Below are 16,594 nucleotides of genomic sequence, written 5' to 3' on the forward strand. Positions count from 1 at the left end.
AGCAAACGGAAACTGCAGTTCTGTCGTTCTAACAGACTTCATTCAGATGGTTTGATTGTCTTGCCGCCTGTTAAACTCTTACATAATTTCACTTCTGAATGGGTAGGGTAGCTGAAGGATCAATGACTGGACATGAAAGGAGAGCAGGATGTTTTGCTGCTTTCTGGATGGAACAGAAGCTTGCGGTGATACTTCTGTCCATTGCAATATCCATAATTATCCAAGGACTTCATTTTCTTCTACCTTTTAAATGACATCTCCTGGGACTCCTGGGTGGCTCAGTCGGTTAAGCGTCTGCCTTCGGCTCAGGTCATGATCCTGGAGTCCTGGGATCGAGTCCCGCATTGGGCTCCCTGCTCAGTGGGGAGCCTGCTTCTCCCTCTGCCTGCCACTCCCCCTGCTTGTGTGTTCTCTCTCTCTCCCCCCTCCCTTTCTAATGAATAAATAAGTAAAATCTTTTTTAAAAATGACATTTCCTAAATCAGTGCTTAGGTCAGACTGATAGGTCTTCCTTATAATGAGCCTCTGTGTGTGTGTGTCTGTAGGGGCTGGGGGGGTTGCCTATATGCACAGAGAGAAGAGAGAGAGAGAGAGAATAGGAATGTATCTAAAAATCTGAACACTTAGTCATTTTACTCAGGATTGTATTGGAATTGCTTTCCCTTTTTGTCATCTTAAGAACATCTTTGCTTTCTCTTTCTTCCTCGCTGCTTTTCCTTTGCTGGAAATGATAGTTTCTCAAGGATATGGTCAAATGGCAAGAAAAAGAAAAAATATTGAAATGTGTAATGCGGCGGCATGTGGACTTGACACTATAATTCAGATATATAGGGAAATGTGTCTTTTGTCTAAAAGTTTTCTGATTAGCGTTCAACATGCTTTATTCTCATTTAGCATGGATGAATGGTGCTGTAAATAATCCTGTTAGGTCAGTGACTGTCAAGAAGGGCATTGTGAGATTGTTTTATTTTTTTAAAGATTTTATTTGAGACAGAGCGAGAGCAAGAGAGAGAAGGAGAAGGGGGAGGGAGAAGCAGACTCCCGCCTGAGCAGGGAGCCCGATGCGGGACTTGATCCCAGGACCCCGGGATCATGACCTGAGCCGAAGACAGACACTTAACTGACTAAGCCACCCAGGAACCCCTTGAGATTGTTTTAATGAAAAATACTGCATTTAGCACCAACTGGGTCAGGGCAGGCAGAGAATATGCTCTGCAATATATTTGACAGTTTCAAACAGTGATACATTGTCCCATGTCCCAGCAGATTCAAGTGAGTGAAAAATTTTTATTTATATGAGCATATAAACTCCATGTTGCTTATGAACACAAAGTATCTCTTACATAGTTTTAGTATGTCCTCTTCTCCAGCAATGCAAATACTGTGTCTATCAAGGGAAGATGGTACTTTATTTTGTTCTGAACTTTGCCAAGGGTAGTTCAGTATTTTGGAAAATCACACCACTGAGAGCAATGCCACTTGTGGATTGTGGCCTCTCCAATAGAGTACAACTGTCTTATTTTTTTTTTTAAGGTTTATTTATTTATTTGAGAGAGAGGTGGGGGGGTGGGAAGAGCAGAGGGAGGGGGAGAGAATCTCAAGCAGACACCCCGCTGAGTGCAGAGCCCAACACTGGGCCCAATCCCAGGACTCTGAGATCATGACCTAAGTCAAAATCAAGAGTTGGACACTCATCCGACTAAGCCACCCGGGTGCCCCCCAACTGTATTATTTGTACCTGTTTCAATCAAATATCCAACTTCTTCATTCTTCTGGTGTATCATAACCAAGTATTTACAAATTGAAATATATTTTATTACAAATTATGCATTTATCCTTTATATTACAGTTAAAGCATTACATTATGTTGATTGTTTTTTGAAATTATGTGCATAAATTAACAGTCAACAAGCTTTTTCTGAAAAGAGCCACAGAGGAAATATTTTAAGTTTTGCAGGCTAATTGGTCTCTGTCACAAGTCAAGAGTCTATTCAACTCTGTCACTATAGTGAAAAAGCAGCCATAGACAATATGTAAAGAAATGGACATGGCTGTGTTTCAATAAAACTTTATATTCTTCAATAACTTTATAACTTCAATAAAACATTGAAATTACCATTTAATATAATTTTCACACGTCATAAGATACTCTTTTTTATTTATTTTTTTGACTACTTAAAATGCAAAGCCTTCTTAGCTTTTGAGTGGTACAAAAACAGTCAGTGGACCGTCTTTGGCTACTAGATGATAATTTGCCAATCTCTGTTCTAATACATCATGCTCAAGCATACACACTGAAATATATATTATTATGAATTACATTTATTTCTCCTTTACATTATAGCTAAAGCACTGTGTTAATTATTTGAAATGGATATGTGTAAGTACTATCAATGAAAAGTTTTGTAAAACAACTTGGTAAAAATATTTAATATAAAACAAATTTTTGAGTGCTGTGAAGATCCTCACTTGTAATGATGAGATATATACAGAAGAGTGTGGCTTCTCATTGTGGTTTTGATTTGTTTTTTCCTGATGCCAAGTGATGTTGAGTATTTTTTCATGTGTCTGTTGGCCACTTGGATGTCTTCTTTGGAGAAATGTCTGTTCATGTCTTCTGCCAATTTCTTCACTGGATTACTTGTTTTTTAGGTGTTGAATTTGATAAGTTCTTTATAGACTTTGGATACTAGCCCTTTATCTGATACGACATTTACAAATATCTTCTCCCATTTTGTCAATTGTCCTTTGTTTTTGTCAACTGTTTCCTTTGCTGTGCAAAAGCTTTTTATCTTGATGATAAAAAGTCCCAATAGTTCATTTTTGCTTTTGTTTCCCTTGCCTTTGGAGACATGTCTAGCAGGAAGTTGCTGTAGCCGAGGTCACAGAGGTTACTGACTGCATTCTCCTCTAGGATTCTGATGGATTCCTGTATCACATTTAGGTCTTACAGCCATTTTGAGTTTATCTTTCTGTGTGGTGTAAGAAAATGGTCCAGTTTCGTTCTTCTGCATATGGCTGTCCAATTTCCCCAGGATCATTTGTTGAAGAGACTGTCTTTTTTCCCTTGACATTCTTCCCTGCTTTGTCGAAGATCAGTTGACCATAAAGTTGAAGGTCCATTTTTGGGTTCTCTATTCTGTTCGATTGATCTATGTGTCTGTTTTTGTGCCAGTACCATACTTTTTCTGATGATTAGAGCTTTGTAATAGAACTTGAAGTCTGGAATTGTGATGCCACCAGCTTGGTTTTCTTTTTCAACATTCCTTTGGCTATTCTAAGTCTTTTCTATTTCCATACAAATTTTAGGATTATTTGTTCCAGCTCTTTGAAAAATGTTGGTGGTATTTTTTTTTTTAATTTAAAAGATTTTATTTATCTGATAGAGAGAGACAACAACCAGGGGGAACTGCAGAGGGAGAGGGAGAAGCAGGCTCTCCACTGAGCAGGGAGCCTGATGCAGGGCTTGATCCCAGGACCCTGGGATCATGACCGGAGCCGAAGGCAGACCCTTAACCAACTGAGCCACCTAGGCGCCCCTGTTGGTGGTATTTTGACAGGGACTGCATTGAATGTGTAGATTGCTCTGGGTAGCATAGACATTTTAACAATATTTTTTTTCCGGTCCATGAGCATGGAACATTTTTCCATTTCTTTGTGTCTTTCTCAATTTCTTTCATAAGCGTTTTATAGTTTTCAGAGTACAGATCTTTTACCTCTTTGGTTAGGTTTATTCCTAGGTATCTTATGGCTTTTGGTGCAATGAGATACCACCCTACACCAGTCAGAATGGCTAAAATTAACAAGTCAGGAAACGACAGATGTTGGTGAGGATGTGGAGAAAGGGGAACCCTCTTACATTGCTGGTGGGAATGCAAGCTGGTGCAGCCACTCTGGAAAACAGTATGGAGGTTCCTCAAAAAGTTAAAAATAGAACTACCCTATGACCCAGCAATTGCACTACTAGGTATTTACCCAAAAGATACAAACGTAGTAATCTGAAGGGGTGCCTGCACCCCTTTATAGCAGCAGTGTCCACAATAGCCAGACTATGAAAAGAGCCTTAGATGTCCATTGACAGATGAATGGATAAAGAAGATGTGGTATGTATATACAATGGAATATTACTCAGCCATTAAAAAAGCGAAACCTTACCATTTGCAATGACATGGATGGAACTAGAGGGTATTATGCTAAGTGAAATAAATCAATCAGAGCAAGCCAGTTATCATATGATTTCACTCATATGTGGAATTTAAGAAACAAAACAGAGGATCATAGGGGAAGTGAGGGAAAAGTAAAATAAGACAAAATCAGAGAGGGAGTCAAACCATAAGAGACTTTAATCATAGGAAACAAACTGACGGTTGCTGGGGGGTGTGGGGTAACTGGGTTATGGGCATTAAGGAAGGCACATGATATAATGAGCACTGGGTGTTATATAAGACTGATGAATCACTGAACTCTACCTCTGAAACTAATAATACACTATATGTTAATTGAATTTAAATAAAATAAAATTAGAAAAAAAAAAGAGAACATGGCTTTCCCAAGTACCTCTGAGAATAAGGAAAGAAGGCCATATTTATGGTTTAAATTGTTCAAGACAGTCAATTTTGTGAGTTTCAATAAAACTCAAAAATTCCTGTCTTTGATAAGGAAAATCAATCCTGGCTTATCTCTAATGCAAAGCTGTTAAGTGGTATCTGCAGTTCAATACTTTTGGGCTTTCAGATATGTGTATCTCTTCCACACTTGGAACATGTTTCATGTCCAGCAGAGTTAGGCTGAAGTTTAGTGAAATATCAGAGTTGTTTGTTTGTTTTTTTGTTTGTTTATTTGAGTTTTTTTGTAGGATGTACTGCCTATGAGTTTTATTTAATTATCATCAAGATGAGCATTACAAAATGTTTCAAAATGAGCTGCTGTAGGGGCACCTGGGTGGCTCAGTCAGTTAAGCATCTGACTCTTGGTTTCAGCTCAGGTCATGATCTCAGGGTCCCAGGATCAAGCCCCACGTCGGGCTCCATGCTAAGCACAGAGTCGGCTTGAGATTCTCTCTCTCCCTCTGCCTCTCCCCACCCTGCCCTAAAATGAATAAATAAAATCTTTTAAAAAAAATGGGCCACTGGGTCTGAGTGCATTAGGTGAATCTGATCTCACAGACTTCTAAACCTTTGTCATTCTCCTCTTTGTCCTATGACGACCCTCCAATGATCTGGGAAGGAGGGGGAAGGTGGATCATGCAATATCAAGGCTCAGAGGAAGCATCAGAATTGTTCTGAACCAGAGAAATGTCCTTTGTCCACCTACTTGGTAAACTTTCCAGCCATATAACTCTTGATCTGGTTTCTTAACTTGGTCAGGCATAAAGAATTCCTAGCTGATTTCAAATCTCCTTGTCTTTCCCTAGTACCACAAATACCAGGAGTCTGTTGACTCTTCCACTTGGCTCCCTGGCTGGACAAAGTCTCTCCAGCCTCTGTGTTGAGGCCACTTCTCCCTTTGCCTGCTGCCCCAGAACAGATGCACTGGCCTTCCACTCAGCTGCCTTTAGGATCTTCCTCACGGGCTGTGGGAGCTCTATCCATTCCACATGGAAATGGGGTACTGGGTAACCCAGTGTCCTTTGACGCATCCCAAGCCCTAGACTTGTGCTGGGCAACTTGAAAGGTGATATCTTTCCAGATCCTTAAGTAGCTTCTTTGTCCCTCTTCTATTTGTGTCTCAACCCCTACTCAACCCCCACTCAACCCCCACTGTCATCTCCAGAAGGAGTGAGCTTCTCTTTCACTCGTCCTCTGTCATAAACCATTCTTCATCACAGAACTGCAAGCCTCGGCGGGCTTAATGTCATACGCAGAAAAAGTATTTTCTCTCTACTATGGGGAGACACTTGGAGCTAAGCTATTGAAGCTCATAGGGAAGCCAATTTGGCACATCCTCCCTATGCAAAGCTGTGCTTTCAAACGCATTGTCTTGGACCATGTTCTCTAACCCAGAATGATGATGCATCTAAAGGAGACTGAAAAAAGAACAAGATTTATTTATTTTATTTATTTTTTTTTCTAAAGATTTTATTTATTTATTCATGAGAGATAGAGAGAGAGAGGCAGAGGCAGAGGGAGAAGCAGGCTCCCCGCGGAACAAGGAGCCCGATGCGGGACTCGATCCCAGGACCCCGGGATCATGACCTGAGCCGAAGGCAGACGCTTAACCGACTGAGCCACCCAGGCGTCCCAAAAAGAACAAGATTTAAAGAAAGGCAATGAATGTTAAGGTTTAACGTTTGCTATGTACTCGCCAAATTACAGATATGGTTGAAATTACCTTATTTTCTTCCAGTGTGACTGACAGCTGAGATGTGAATGCAGTTCAGGCATCCACGTAAGTGTGTATGCTGCCTGCACTTTGGGGCGGACACCCACACGTAATAGAATCACCGCAGATCACCCACCAACTGCCGTAAAGGTTAAGGATTATCCTGAGGTCCTGTCAGCATGAGCTCACAGATCCCTATGCTATGTCCCAATTTCTTGGGCTTTCCGTGTTTCTCCCTATGACGACAAAAGCTCTCACCATGATGATTTATATTCTTGTTTTCATTTCCCGGGGCCTGAAGAAAGCCCTTCCCTCTTCTAGCCCAGCCCTTTTAGCAAATGCCCTACCTCTTTTCCATTCCTAAGGGGTTTGTGCACGTGTAGAGTTCTTGGCTGGCTTGTGGCTGGGATCAGCTTCCTCTCCTCAGTCCCAGTGGAGGGTGTGTGTGTGTGTGTGTGTGTGCGTGTGTGTGCGTGCACATGCACGCACGTGTATGCATGTGTACTGGGGCAGGTGCAGAAAAGAGGTGAGTCAGAGGTAGAGACAAGTGACAGGGGAATTCAGATAGGCTTAAATACATAATTATTGTCGATTTCCCTTGCATAGAAATCTCCTGAGTGCTTTTTTTATAAAAACACGAAGACAGTATATTGTGAAAAAAAAAAAAGGAAAAGGAGGGTAGCTGCTGCATTTTGTAGGATGACTTGTGGGTAGAAGAGGATTATTGTATGTATATTCACCCTTCTTCCCAGACAGGACACAGGGATCCTCCACTAGCCTCTCAGTGTCTCTTCCTTTTTTTCCCCCTACAGCTCAACAGAATTCACCAAAAATCCATGAAGGCTGGTGGGCGTACAAGGAGGTGGTCCAGGGAAGCTTTGTTCCAGGTAAATACACATTTATTCTTATTCTTTTATTTTTTTTAAAGAAAGAATTTGAATGAAATATAATATTATTTCCAGAATTTTGCGTTTGCTGCACGCTCGGGAAGGTATTGCAAGGAGCAGTGGCGTCTCTCGTACACAGTGGGAATAAGACTTTTCCGTCAAGGGGCCGTTTGTTCAAGAGTGACAGTTCCACCAAGACCCCCTTTCTCCATGGGAGCCTACAACCCTAGGCCTTTCCCTTGGGTGGCTCTGCCAAGGAGAGGGCTGCGGAGGACAGAGGGTTGAAGCTCTGTCTGTTGGAATTTGCTTAAGCGAGAAAGAGCCTTTTTTTTTTTTTTTTAACATTAATGAAACAGGAAGTCTGGAAAGGCTGACCATGACAGGCTTGCTGGGATGCATGCTGTCACTGATGTCACTTTAGTACCATCTGTGGTCAGGACTTAGCAGATTGGGCTAAGCATGGGCTAAAAATAATGGCCGGAGTGGACGCTGTCAGCATGAGTGGGGAGAGAACTGAAGACAAATTAGAGCCAGAAACATACCATGGCTTTCGTGTCAAAGGAAGGCGGGGGTCCCTGTGGTCCCCCACCACTCTGACCTTAATCACGGTCCTCCTCATTCTGCTGTATCAGACTTTAGTTGGGAGAGAGGCAAGAGAAAGAGCAAGAATGTTAAGGAGAAGGATGGACAGAAAGGCAGGTGAGATATCTCAGTATTTTTAACTGCCTAGATGTGGGAAGGGAAGAAATGCAGCTCTTGAGAGGAGTCGATATGGAGTTCCCCATTTGGGTGCTAAGCACAGAGGGCTTCATGTTTCGGTAGAGATCTTTGTAGTTGGTGGCAGGTGGGAAGAGCAGTGTCCCCAGCTCACTTGGTTCGTTCTTGGCTGCTGTCTCTCGTGTTCTGGTTCTTCTGTGGAGCTCCTGACGTCAACTGTGCAGAGCGCCGCAAGTTACTAAACCCCTCTGAGCATTACTTTCTCGGTTGTACCGTGGGATGGTAACTAACCCATGCTCTTGGGGCTTTCCAGTAGGAGGAAAGCAGCTTGGTGAGGGAGAGGTGGGTGACCCACGAAAAAGCCAGCTGGCTGCCAAATAGCCTCTTAAATTGAGACTATTAACTGTACAAATTTACTATGGCACATTTATTCCTTGGCTCAGTGGGCATAGAAACTGGTCTTGATTAAGTCACCCAGAAATGATCAGGTTTCTAATAATAATCTTGTAACAACTTAATCGACACAAGCTATATTCATGTGGCCTGATCTAGATACATGGCATTTTATCCTTGACAACTGGGGACATCCCTTGCCAATGGATCGAGTGCTTATGGTTTTTCTGAGGAATCTGCTTCTCATATTCAAGGCATCCCAGAAATTGTATTTATAATTATGTGCTTGTGCTTTGCAATTATGGAATTAAAGCAACAAAGGGCATTCCCTCCAGGTTATAATGAGTCTTGCCAAACTAATAATATCCTCCAGTATCTTCTGTAGTGACTGAAGTGCTCACGTATAATACTGAATAAGCCCTGCAAAATTTTGCTTTTCTGCTCCACATTTTATTTTTGATGTTTTCCCCTCGGTTGGCACATCCCTTCTTTACATGTGTTCAAAGCCCTCTTTTGATTTGGTTGTTGCTTCTGAGACAGCCACAGGAAAGTTTTATCTTTCCTTTTGTGTGTTGATTTAAAAAAGCTGAACTCTTCCTCATTTCCAGCTTTATAGGAGATAATATGTATAAAACGTGCAGTGAGGACTCAAGTCGGACACACCTGGTGTTGAGTCTGGGTCTTTGGCTTCCTACTGGTCGTTCTGTCAGCAAATTGCCTACCTCCTCTCAGATCCTTGGGTTATTCATCTGTTAAAATGGAGATAAGGACCCAGTTAGCCTCATGAGGTTTTGTGAGGATTAAATTATATAATGCAAGATAAGGTGCTTATGGTAATGTCTGAGGCATGGTGTGAGTACATGTCAGTTGTTCTGGGTATAACTATTATTATTTTATCAATAGCAGTGTAATTGGAAATTTGATACTTCTCTGCTTGGGAAAAAGCAGAAAGCTATAAACTGGAAACATAGTAATGCAAGTGAGGGTCTCTCATGATGCATAGAACAAGGAAGATGCTTAGTAATTATTCCTTGGATTGGTGAGCTCACCTGCTCTCTACACAGTGGCCAACTGAGAAATGACTTTATCGTCCTCTGCATCTAATGGCCCCAAAGTCCTTTGGCTTCCTGGAAAAGGAGACTGGCATCTGATGATTTTACTTCTTAAACTTTGGGGCACTCCACTCTGTTAAAAAAAGATAAGAGTCATGAGAATTTTTGAATTAAGTAACTGGACCTGAGGCTGTGGCATCTGACACACTCCAAATGACCTACTTTGTCTGAGTTGGTGCTTAGGGCAAATGGTGGACCCTTTATCTCTTATTATCATTGCTGAGTATAAGGTCGAGAGTGTTCTTTGCTTTGCCACTGGAATTTTCTTCATGTTACAGATGTGTGAAAAAGAAGAGAACTTAGTATGACTAGACTATTTGGGCAAGTTTTATTGCCCCATGGGTTCTTTGCAGGAATATCTAGAAAAAAGTTGGCATAACAGTTGTGAATCTGTGATTTCAACAAAGCTTATGGTGCAAAGAAATACATGATTTCTCTAGCAATGGCAAGCACAAGGTTAATTTAGCACCAGAATAATCCACTTTGGTCAGTTTAAAGCACCTATGGACTAACCACCTGATGCTGAGCACCATGCATGGGGCTGTTGATAAAGAGGTAACTGATACATGGTTCTTATTCAAGGGTATACCCACCGTCTAAAGAGGAAGATGAGCCGCAAACCTGTGACTCGGTATAACAAGGGCTCTAATAGGGTTTATGGAACATGTAAAGGCATCCATAAAGGATTGTGATTCTGCCTGCCTGTTGATTAGCAGACTTTGTTGTTTTCCTGCTCAAATCCGCACTTTCATCAAACCTCACCCCTAACTACAGCCTGCTTTGCAGGCAGAACCCTGATTTTATTTATGTTCACCCACCACACAGCCATGTGCTCAGAGAAGGAGTCCCTTTCCAGCCCCAAAAAGTTACTTTTGATTAGTATCTACCCCACTAATGGTGATTTCAATCTCTTTCTTGAGAGTGATTGATTTAGACATCATGATGGCTATTTTCATGTGTCAAATTGGCTTGTTAACAATACCAAGATATTTGGTCAAACACTGTTCTAGATGTTTTGGTGAAGATACATTTTTTTTTAAGTAGACTCCATGCCCAGCATGGAGCCCAAAGTGGGGCCTGAATTCATGACTCTGAGATCAAGAGCTGAGCTGAGATGGAGAGTCAGACGCTTAACCAACTGAGCCACCCAGGCGCCCCATTGTGAAGTTTTTTTTTTAGATGAGATTACTATTTACAGCAGTGAAGCTTAGGTAAAGCGGATTACCCTTCCTAATGTCAGTGGACCTCATCCAATCAGTTGAAGGCCTTGAGAGAAAGACTGAGGTTCCTCAAGGAAGAGGGAATTGTGCTTCCAGAACCTTTTGGCCTCAAGCTGCAACATCAACTCCTCTCTGGGTCTCCAATCTGCCACCCTTCTCTGCAAATTACAGATTTGTCAGTCTCCACAATGAAATGAGCCAGTTCCTTAAAATAAATCTCTCTCTCTACACACAGACACACACACATTCTATTGGTTCTGTTTCTCTGGAAAACTCTGACTGATTCACTAATATAGACATGAGCCTGGGTAAACAATTCTGTCCACGGTGGGGACAAAAGCTACACCAAAGATGACGAAACAGGGGTGCCTGGGTGGCTCAGTCGTTAAGCGTCTGCCTTCGGCTCAGGTCATGATCCCAGGGTCCTGGGATCGAGCCCCACATCGGGCTCCCTGCTCTGCAGAGAGCCTGCTTCTCCCTCTCCCCCTCCCCCTGCTTGTGTTCCCTCTCTCGCTGTCTCTCTCTCTGTCAAATGAATAAATGAAGTCTTTGGAAAAAAAAAAAAAAGATGACGAAACAGAGACTTGCAATGAACGCAGCTCTTGCATGGCTTACTTGGTAGCATTAAATTAACCATGGAACGGCCTCATTTTCTTAAGTGAGACAACAAACCTCTTCCTGTTGGAGCTGTTTGGAGTCAGGCTTTCTGTCACTTGCAGCCCAAAGCATTCTCCCAGATTCAGGGTTCTCAGTGGAGGAGGAGGAGAGGGTGGGGTAATATCAGAGTGAACCGAGCTGGCAGTGGGGTCGAAATGCAGTGTGCGTGTGGGGAGTGTCTACAGGGCAGGGCGCACCATGGGGCTCATGCGTGAGATTCTTTGTGTTTCACGTTCAAGAGCATAGACACAGTTCCTTTAAAAATAGAGGAATTATAAGACATCCCTGAGCTCTGGAGGGACACAATCAAATGTGTATTTTAAAAAGCCAGCTCTGGCTATAGTAATGAAGATGTCCTGCATTTTGATAAGAATATCAGAGGCACCAAGGATTCATGAGGATTCATGAGGTGGCTTCTTTCTTTCTTTCTTTCTCTTTCTTTCTTTCTTTCTTTTCTTTATTTCTCTCTCTCTCTTTCTTTCTTTTCTTTTCTTTTCTTTCTTTCTTTCTTTTCTTTTCTTTCTTTCTCTCTCTTTCTTTTCTTTCTTTCTCTCTCTCTCTTTCTTTCTTTTCTTTCTTTTTCTTTCTCTCTTTCTTTTCCTTTCTTTCTTTCTTTCTTTCTTTCTTTCTTTCTTTCTTTCTTTCTTTCTTTCTTTCTTTCTTTCTTTCTTTCTTTCTCTCTCTCTCTCTCTTTTTTTTTTTTTAAATCATCCAGGCAAAGGTAGCAGGCACCTATACCAAGACTGTGAAAAAAAAAAAACAAACCAAAAACTGGGTTAATCATGTTATTGAAGGATTCGGCATGGGGTTTGTTTAGTGACATTTAAAGTATATCTCTCTTTCACACATATAGATAACACATTTATCATTTAGCATAAATACACCCATTTAACACATTTTGGAAAAATTTGTGCCAAATACTGTCTTTTCACATTCCATGTATCCAAAACAGTAGGGGAATAAGGCATTCTCTACTGAGGAGGCACTATGCTAGGCGCTAGAGTTTCAAAAAAGAGATGGCCTCTGACTTCCTTCAATCTAGTGGGAGAGACAGTCACTAAAAGTAATAAGGGGACTCTCAGCCCCAACACCTGCTTCACATGGCCATGTTTGAAATGGGGAGTTTCTCTCTTTTCAGACTAGGACATCAGAATCGAGGGGTTGCTTCCATTTGAAAGCTTTAAATCATGACACTTGGGGTATATATTTTTAGAACCTTATGAAACCCTAGAGCAGGTGAAGAACTTCTCTTCCATGTCACCACCTCCTAAGGGTTGCTCTCAGGATGCTGAATCTGACCTCTTGAACTCTCTCATCCGGAAAGTTCTCTCCAGACGCCTGCTTTCAGCTTGGTCCTTGGTGGGTAAAGACACAAAGAGGGCACCTGGGTGGCTCAGTCGGTTAAGCTACTGACTCTTGGTTTCAGCTCAAGTCATGAATCTTAGGGTCATGATATCGAGCCCCGCATCAGGCTCCATGCTCAGTGTGGAGTCTGCTAAAATTTCTCTCTCCCTCTCCCCCTGCAGGCACATGCATACACTCTCTCTCTCTCTAAAATCAATCAATCAATCAATCAATCAATCTTAAAAAAAAAAAAAGACACAAAGGACATTCCACTGTGGTCTCAAGATGCTGAGGACAGTGGGAGAGAGGGAGATAGGTAACTATCCATCACATGACAGCGTTTCTGGGATTGCCATGGAGGGTGTCCGGGGTTGCCCAGTTTGAGAGCACAGAGGGCTTCCTAGCCCATGCGGTGCCTAAACTGAGTCCCCAAGGGTAACATGTATGATTCTGCTAGGGCAGGGAGGGAAGAAATGGTGTTTCAGAGAGGGGAGGGAGATGGGCAACGTCCTCAAGGCTGGGAAGAGAGAGGCTCACTGTGCAAGGAGAGCTCAGGGGAGTTAGGGCTGAGGAGGGCAGCCTGAGTCCTGGCATCGAAGGCCATACCAGCTGCCAGCTTAGATTTTACCCTGGACGCACTGGGGTGCCAAGGGAGGGATGAAAGCTAATACAAGACTCAGGATGAGGAAGATGTGAGCTAAGACAGGAGCAGTGGGAACTCTGAGGAGGGTCTAGCCTCCAAGGGCAGGAGCTTTGTCTCTCTTTACCCCTGCCCCTCCAGGACATAGCTACAAACCTTGCATACAGCAGGGGCTCCACGTTTGCTAAATCAACTTGGGTCAGAACAGAGGAATTGTTGCTCCTTGAAGCCAGGTATGAATCATTAGCAGCATCAGCAGCATCAAAATAAGCCCAGCAGTACCAAAGGAAGTAGGGCTAGAAAGGTACACTGGAAAAACCTCCCGTTTCCTACCTGTGTCTCCTTTACTCCTCCTACAGCCTGTTTCACTTCTGACACTTCAGGTCACCAGATGGGTGGAGCTTTTCTCACACAGCAAATAATTCTCCACAGCACCATCTGAGTGTCAATTTAACTCAATTCTAACACTTTCTACGTGGAGAGAGCATCTGATCCCACAGGTTAAGGGCTCAGTGCCATAAGATGGCCACCCCCCCCATTTCAGATGCCAATCCCACGTAGTAGGTCCCCAGGCTACCCACGACTTCTATCTGACTTGGCTACAAATCAGAGGCTCCCACAACCTCTTCTTCCAGTTTAATTTGCTAGAGCGGCTCACAGAACTCAGGGAAACACTTAACTTACATTTACTGGTTTATTAAAGGATATGATAAATGATACAGATGAACAGCCAGATGAAGAAATACACAGGGCGAGGAGCTCCCATCCCCTGCAGCTGGGGTGTACCACCGCCCCCAGTATATGAATGGGTTCACCAACCAGGAAGCTTCCCAGACCCCCCACTATTGGGATTTTTATGGAGGCTCCCTCACATGGGCATGATCAATTACTGACTCTTTTGAGAAATTGGGTGGGGTGGGTGGAGGGGCTGAAAATTCCAAGCTTCTATACATGGCTCGGTCTTTCTGTTGACCAGCCCCCATCTAGAGGCCATCCGGGAGCCCACCTTGAGTTGTCTCATTAGAACAAGAGATGCTTCTGGTGCTGTCATCACTTAGGAATATAGAAGGGTTTCAGGAGCAATGGTGTGTAAAGAGTAGGCTTCGAGGTGTATTCCCGGCAGAGGAGTGTACCTGTGTAAAAGCTCAGAGTCATGCGTGGGCATGACATGCATAAAAAATGGAACAAACTTCACTGTGGCCGGAACGTAGGGTGTCAGAGGCAAAGTGCTTTGAGATCGGAGGCAGTCAGGAGCCTCTACGTGCCTGGACCACACTTCAGGTATTCCACGTGAGGATTCCAGGAACAAAAGGAGGACAGTAAGAAGCTATAAGCAATTCGCTCTTCCTCCGAGATCTGGCAGGCACCAAGGGATCATGAAAGTGAGTTTCTGTCTGAATGATTAAAAAAGAAACCCGAAGCTTCGTTTCTGATCAGGATGGGCTTAGGAAGCTGCTTTGGCCCACTGCACCATCCTCGGGTACATTCTTCAAAATCAAGGAGAAATGGTTTGCACAGGACAGTCAGTTCTCGCAGCATGCAGATTCCCACTCCTTCCTTGTTGGACAGGTTTAAGACTTCAAGATTGTTAGAAGATGCAGGTAATTATATCTATTGGCAACCACCTGTGGTTTAGCACTGATACCTAATTACCTGCGTTGTTTAAAATGGCCAATTTTCTCTACTTAAGACAGGCCCCTATTAGACGTCGGTAAAGAATGTGAGCTCTCTTTTCTCCCCAAAGTCCTCCTGGGGAGGGAAGCAGGCTGGATGGTGGGGTGCTTGGTGATGTAGGAAGACCTGTCATACATGCCCCCCATTCCTCCGTATAGTAGATGGTGCCTATATTCATTTTCTGTTGCTTTGTAGCAAATTACCATACAACTAGCGACTTAAATAGACACACGTTTATTGTCTTGCAGTTTTCTTGGGTCAGGTGTTCAGGCACGGCTTAGCTGGGTCCTCTGCTCAGGGCCTCGTAAGGCTGCAAAAGGTGTCAGTCCCTTTGCTTCTCATCTGGGGCCAAGCTCACACAGCTCCTGGGCAGAATTCAGTTCTTCGCGATTGTAGGACTGAGGCCCTCAGCTCCTGTAGGCTGTCCCTTCTCCATAGTTCACAACATGACTGACTGTTTCAAGGCCAAGAGGAAAGAGTCTTTCTCTGAATTTCTCCCTTCTCTTCTGGGAAGGTTTGGACTCTCTTTTTAAAGTTAGGCCTATGCAGAATAATCTCCCTGTGATCAACTCAAAGCCTGCTGATGGTCGACCTCATTCACATCTGCGAAATCCCTTCATCTCTCACAAACCATATAACCTAATTACAGGAGTGAAATTCCATCCTACACGCAAATCCAATTCATACTCAGGGTGGATGTGTACGCCAGAAGGTGAGAAAGTTGAAGGCCATCTTGGAATCTGGCCTATGACACTGAGCTTCATTCCTCTGTGTGGAAAATGGTGTGGACGTTCCTCTGTGTACTAAGTTGTGCCCCTCATTCCTTCATATGTACAAAACTGTAAGAGACTGCTAAAATGGGGGCATCTGGGTGACTCAGTCAGTTAAGTGTCCAACTCTTGGTTTTGGCTCAGGTTGTGATCTCAGGACCATGGGATCAAGCCCTGTGCTTAGCGGGGAATCCACTTGGGATTCTCTCTCCCTCTGCCCCTCCCACCCCCAATAAATAAATAAATAAATACTTTATTTTTTAAAAGATTTTATTTATTTGAGACAGAGAACAGGAGCAGGCGGAGGAACGGAGAGGGAGAAGCAGACTCCCCGCGGAGCAAGGAGCCCAATGCGGGGCTTGATCCCAGGACCCCGAGATCATGACCTGAGCCGAAGGCAGATGCTTAACCAACCGAGCCACCCAGGCTCCCCAATAAGTAAAATCTTTAAAACAAAAAGGCTGCCAAAATGCTCATGCTAAATCAATCCCATTTTAGGATGAAGTAGACACTGTTCTAGCTTAACATCTTCAAATTGAGAGGTGAGAAATAATATTTTTTGGATTGGATATTTTGTTGTTGTTGTTGCCTTTCTGTGAAGAGTACCCTCAGGTGAAAACCAAAGCTAGCTTCCCCCACATCACCTCAGATTTCTCAGCCAGTGCTCCTAGATTTATAACAAATGTCAAGTGTGAGGGAGAGGGAAGGATTTTTTACGTGACTCCCAGGTTTCTGGTTTGGGCAACTTGCTGGAGGGTGGAATTGTTCTCCTTTGTGGAGACAGGTAAGAAGCAGTGAGGTGGGTGGGACTCAGCATGGAGAGGCTCCCTGTGGACAACAGCCAGATGCCACCCCAAAT

General features: G+C 43.2%; 1 protein-coding gene across 1 annotated transcript in view; it reads left to right on the top strand.

The window, feature by feature from the left end:
- The window catches only part of CA10 (carbonic anhydrase 10), a 510,865-nt gene that overhangs the window by 77,977 nt on the left and 416,294 nt on the right, over positions 1-16,594 (top strand). The window contains exon 3 of the mRNA XM_045889180.3: positions 7,134-7,208. Within this exon, the coding sequence (XP_045745136.1) occupies positions 7,134-7,208 (75 nt within the window). The remainder of the gene's footprint in view (positions 1-7,133; positions 7,209-16,594) is intronic.

Source organism: Mirounga angustirostris, unplaced genomic scaffold (assembly GCF_029215605.1).
Source record: "Mirounga angustirostris isolate CCGP_5_RB_7025 unplaced genomic scaffold, mMirAng1.0.hap1 SCAF_17, whole genome shotgun sequence".
NCBI lineage: Eukaryota > Metazoa > Chordata > Mammalia > Carnivora > Phocidae > Mirounga > Mirounga angustirostris.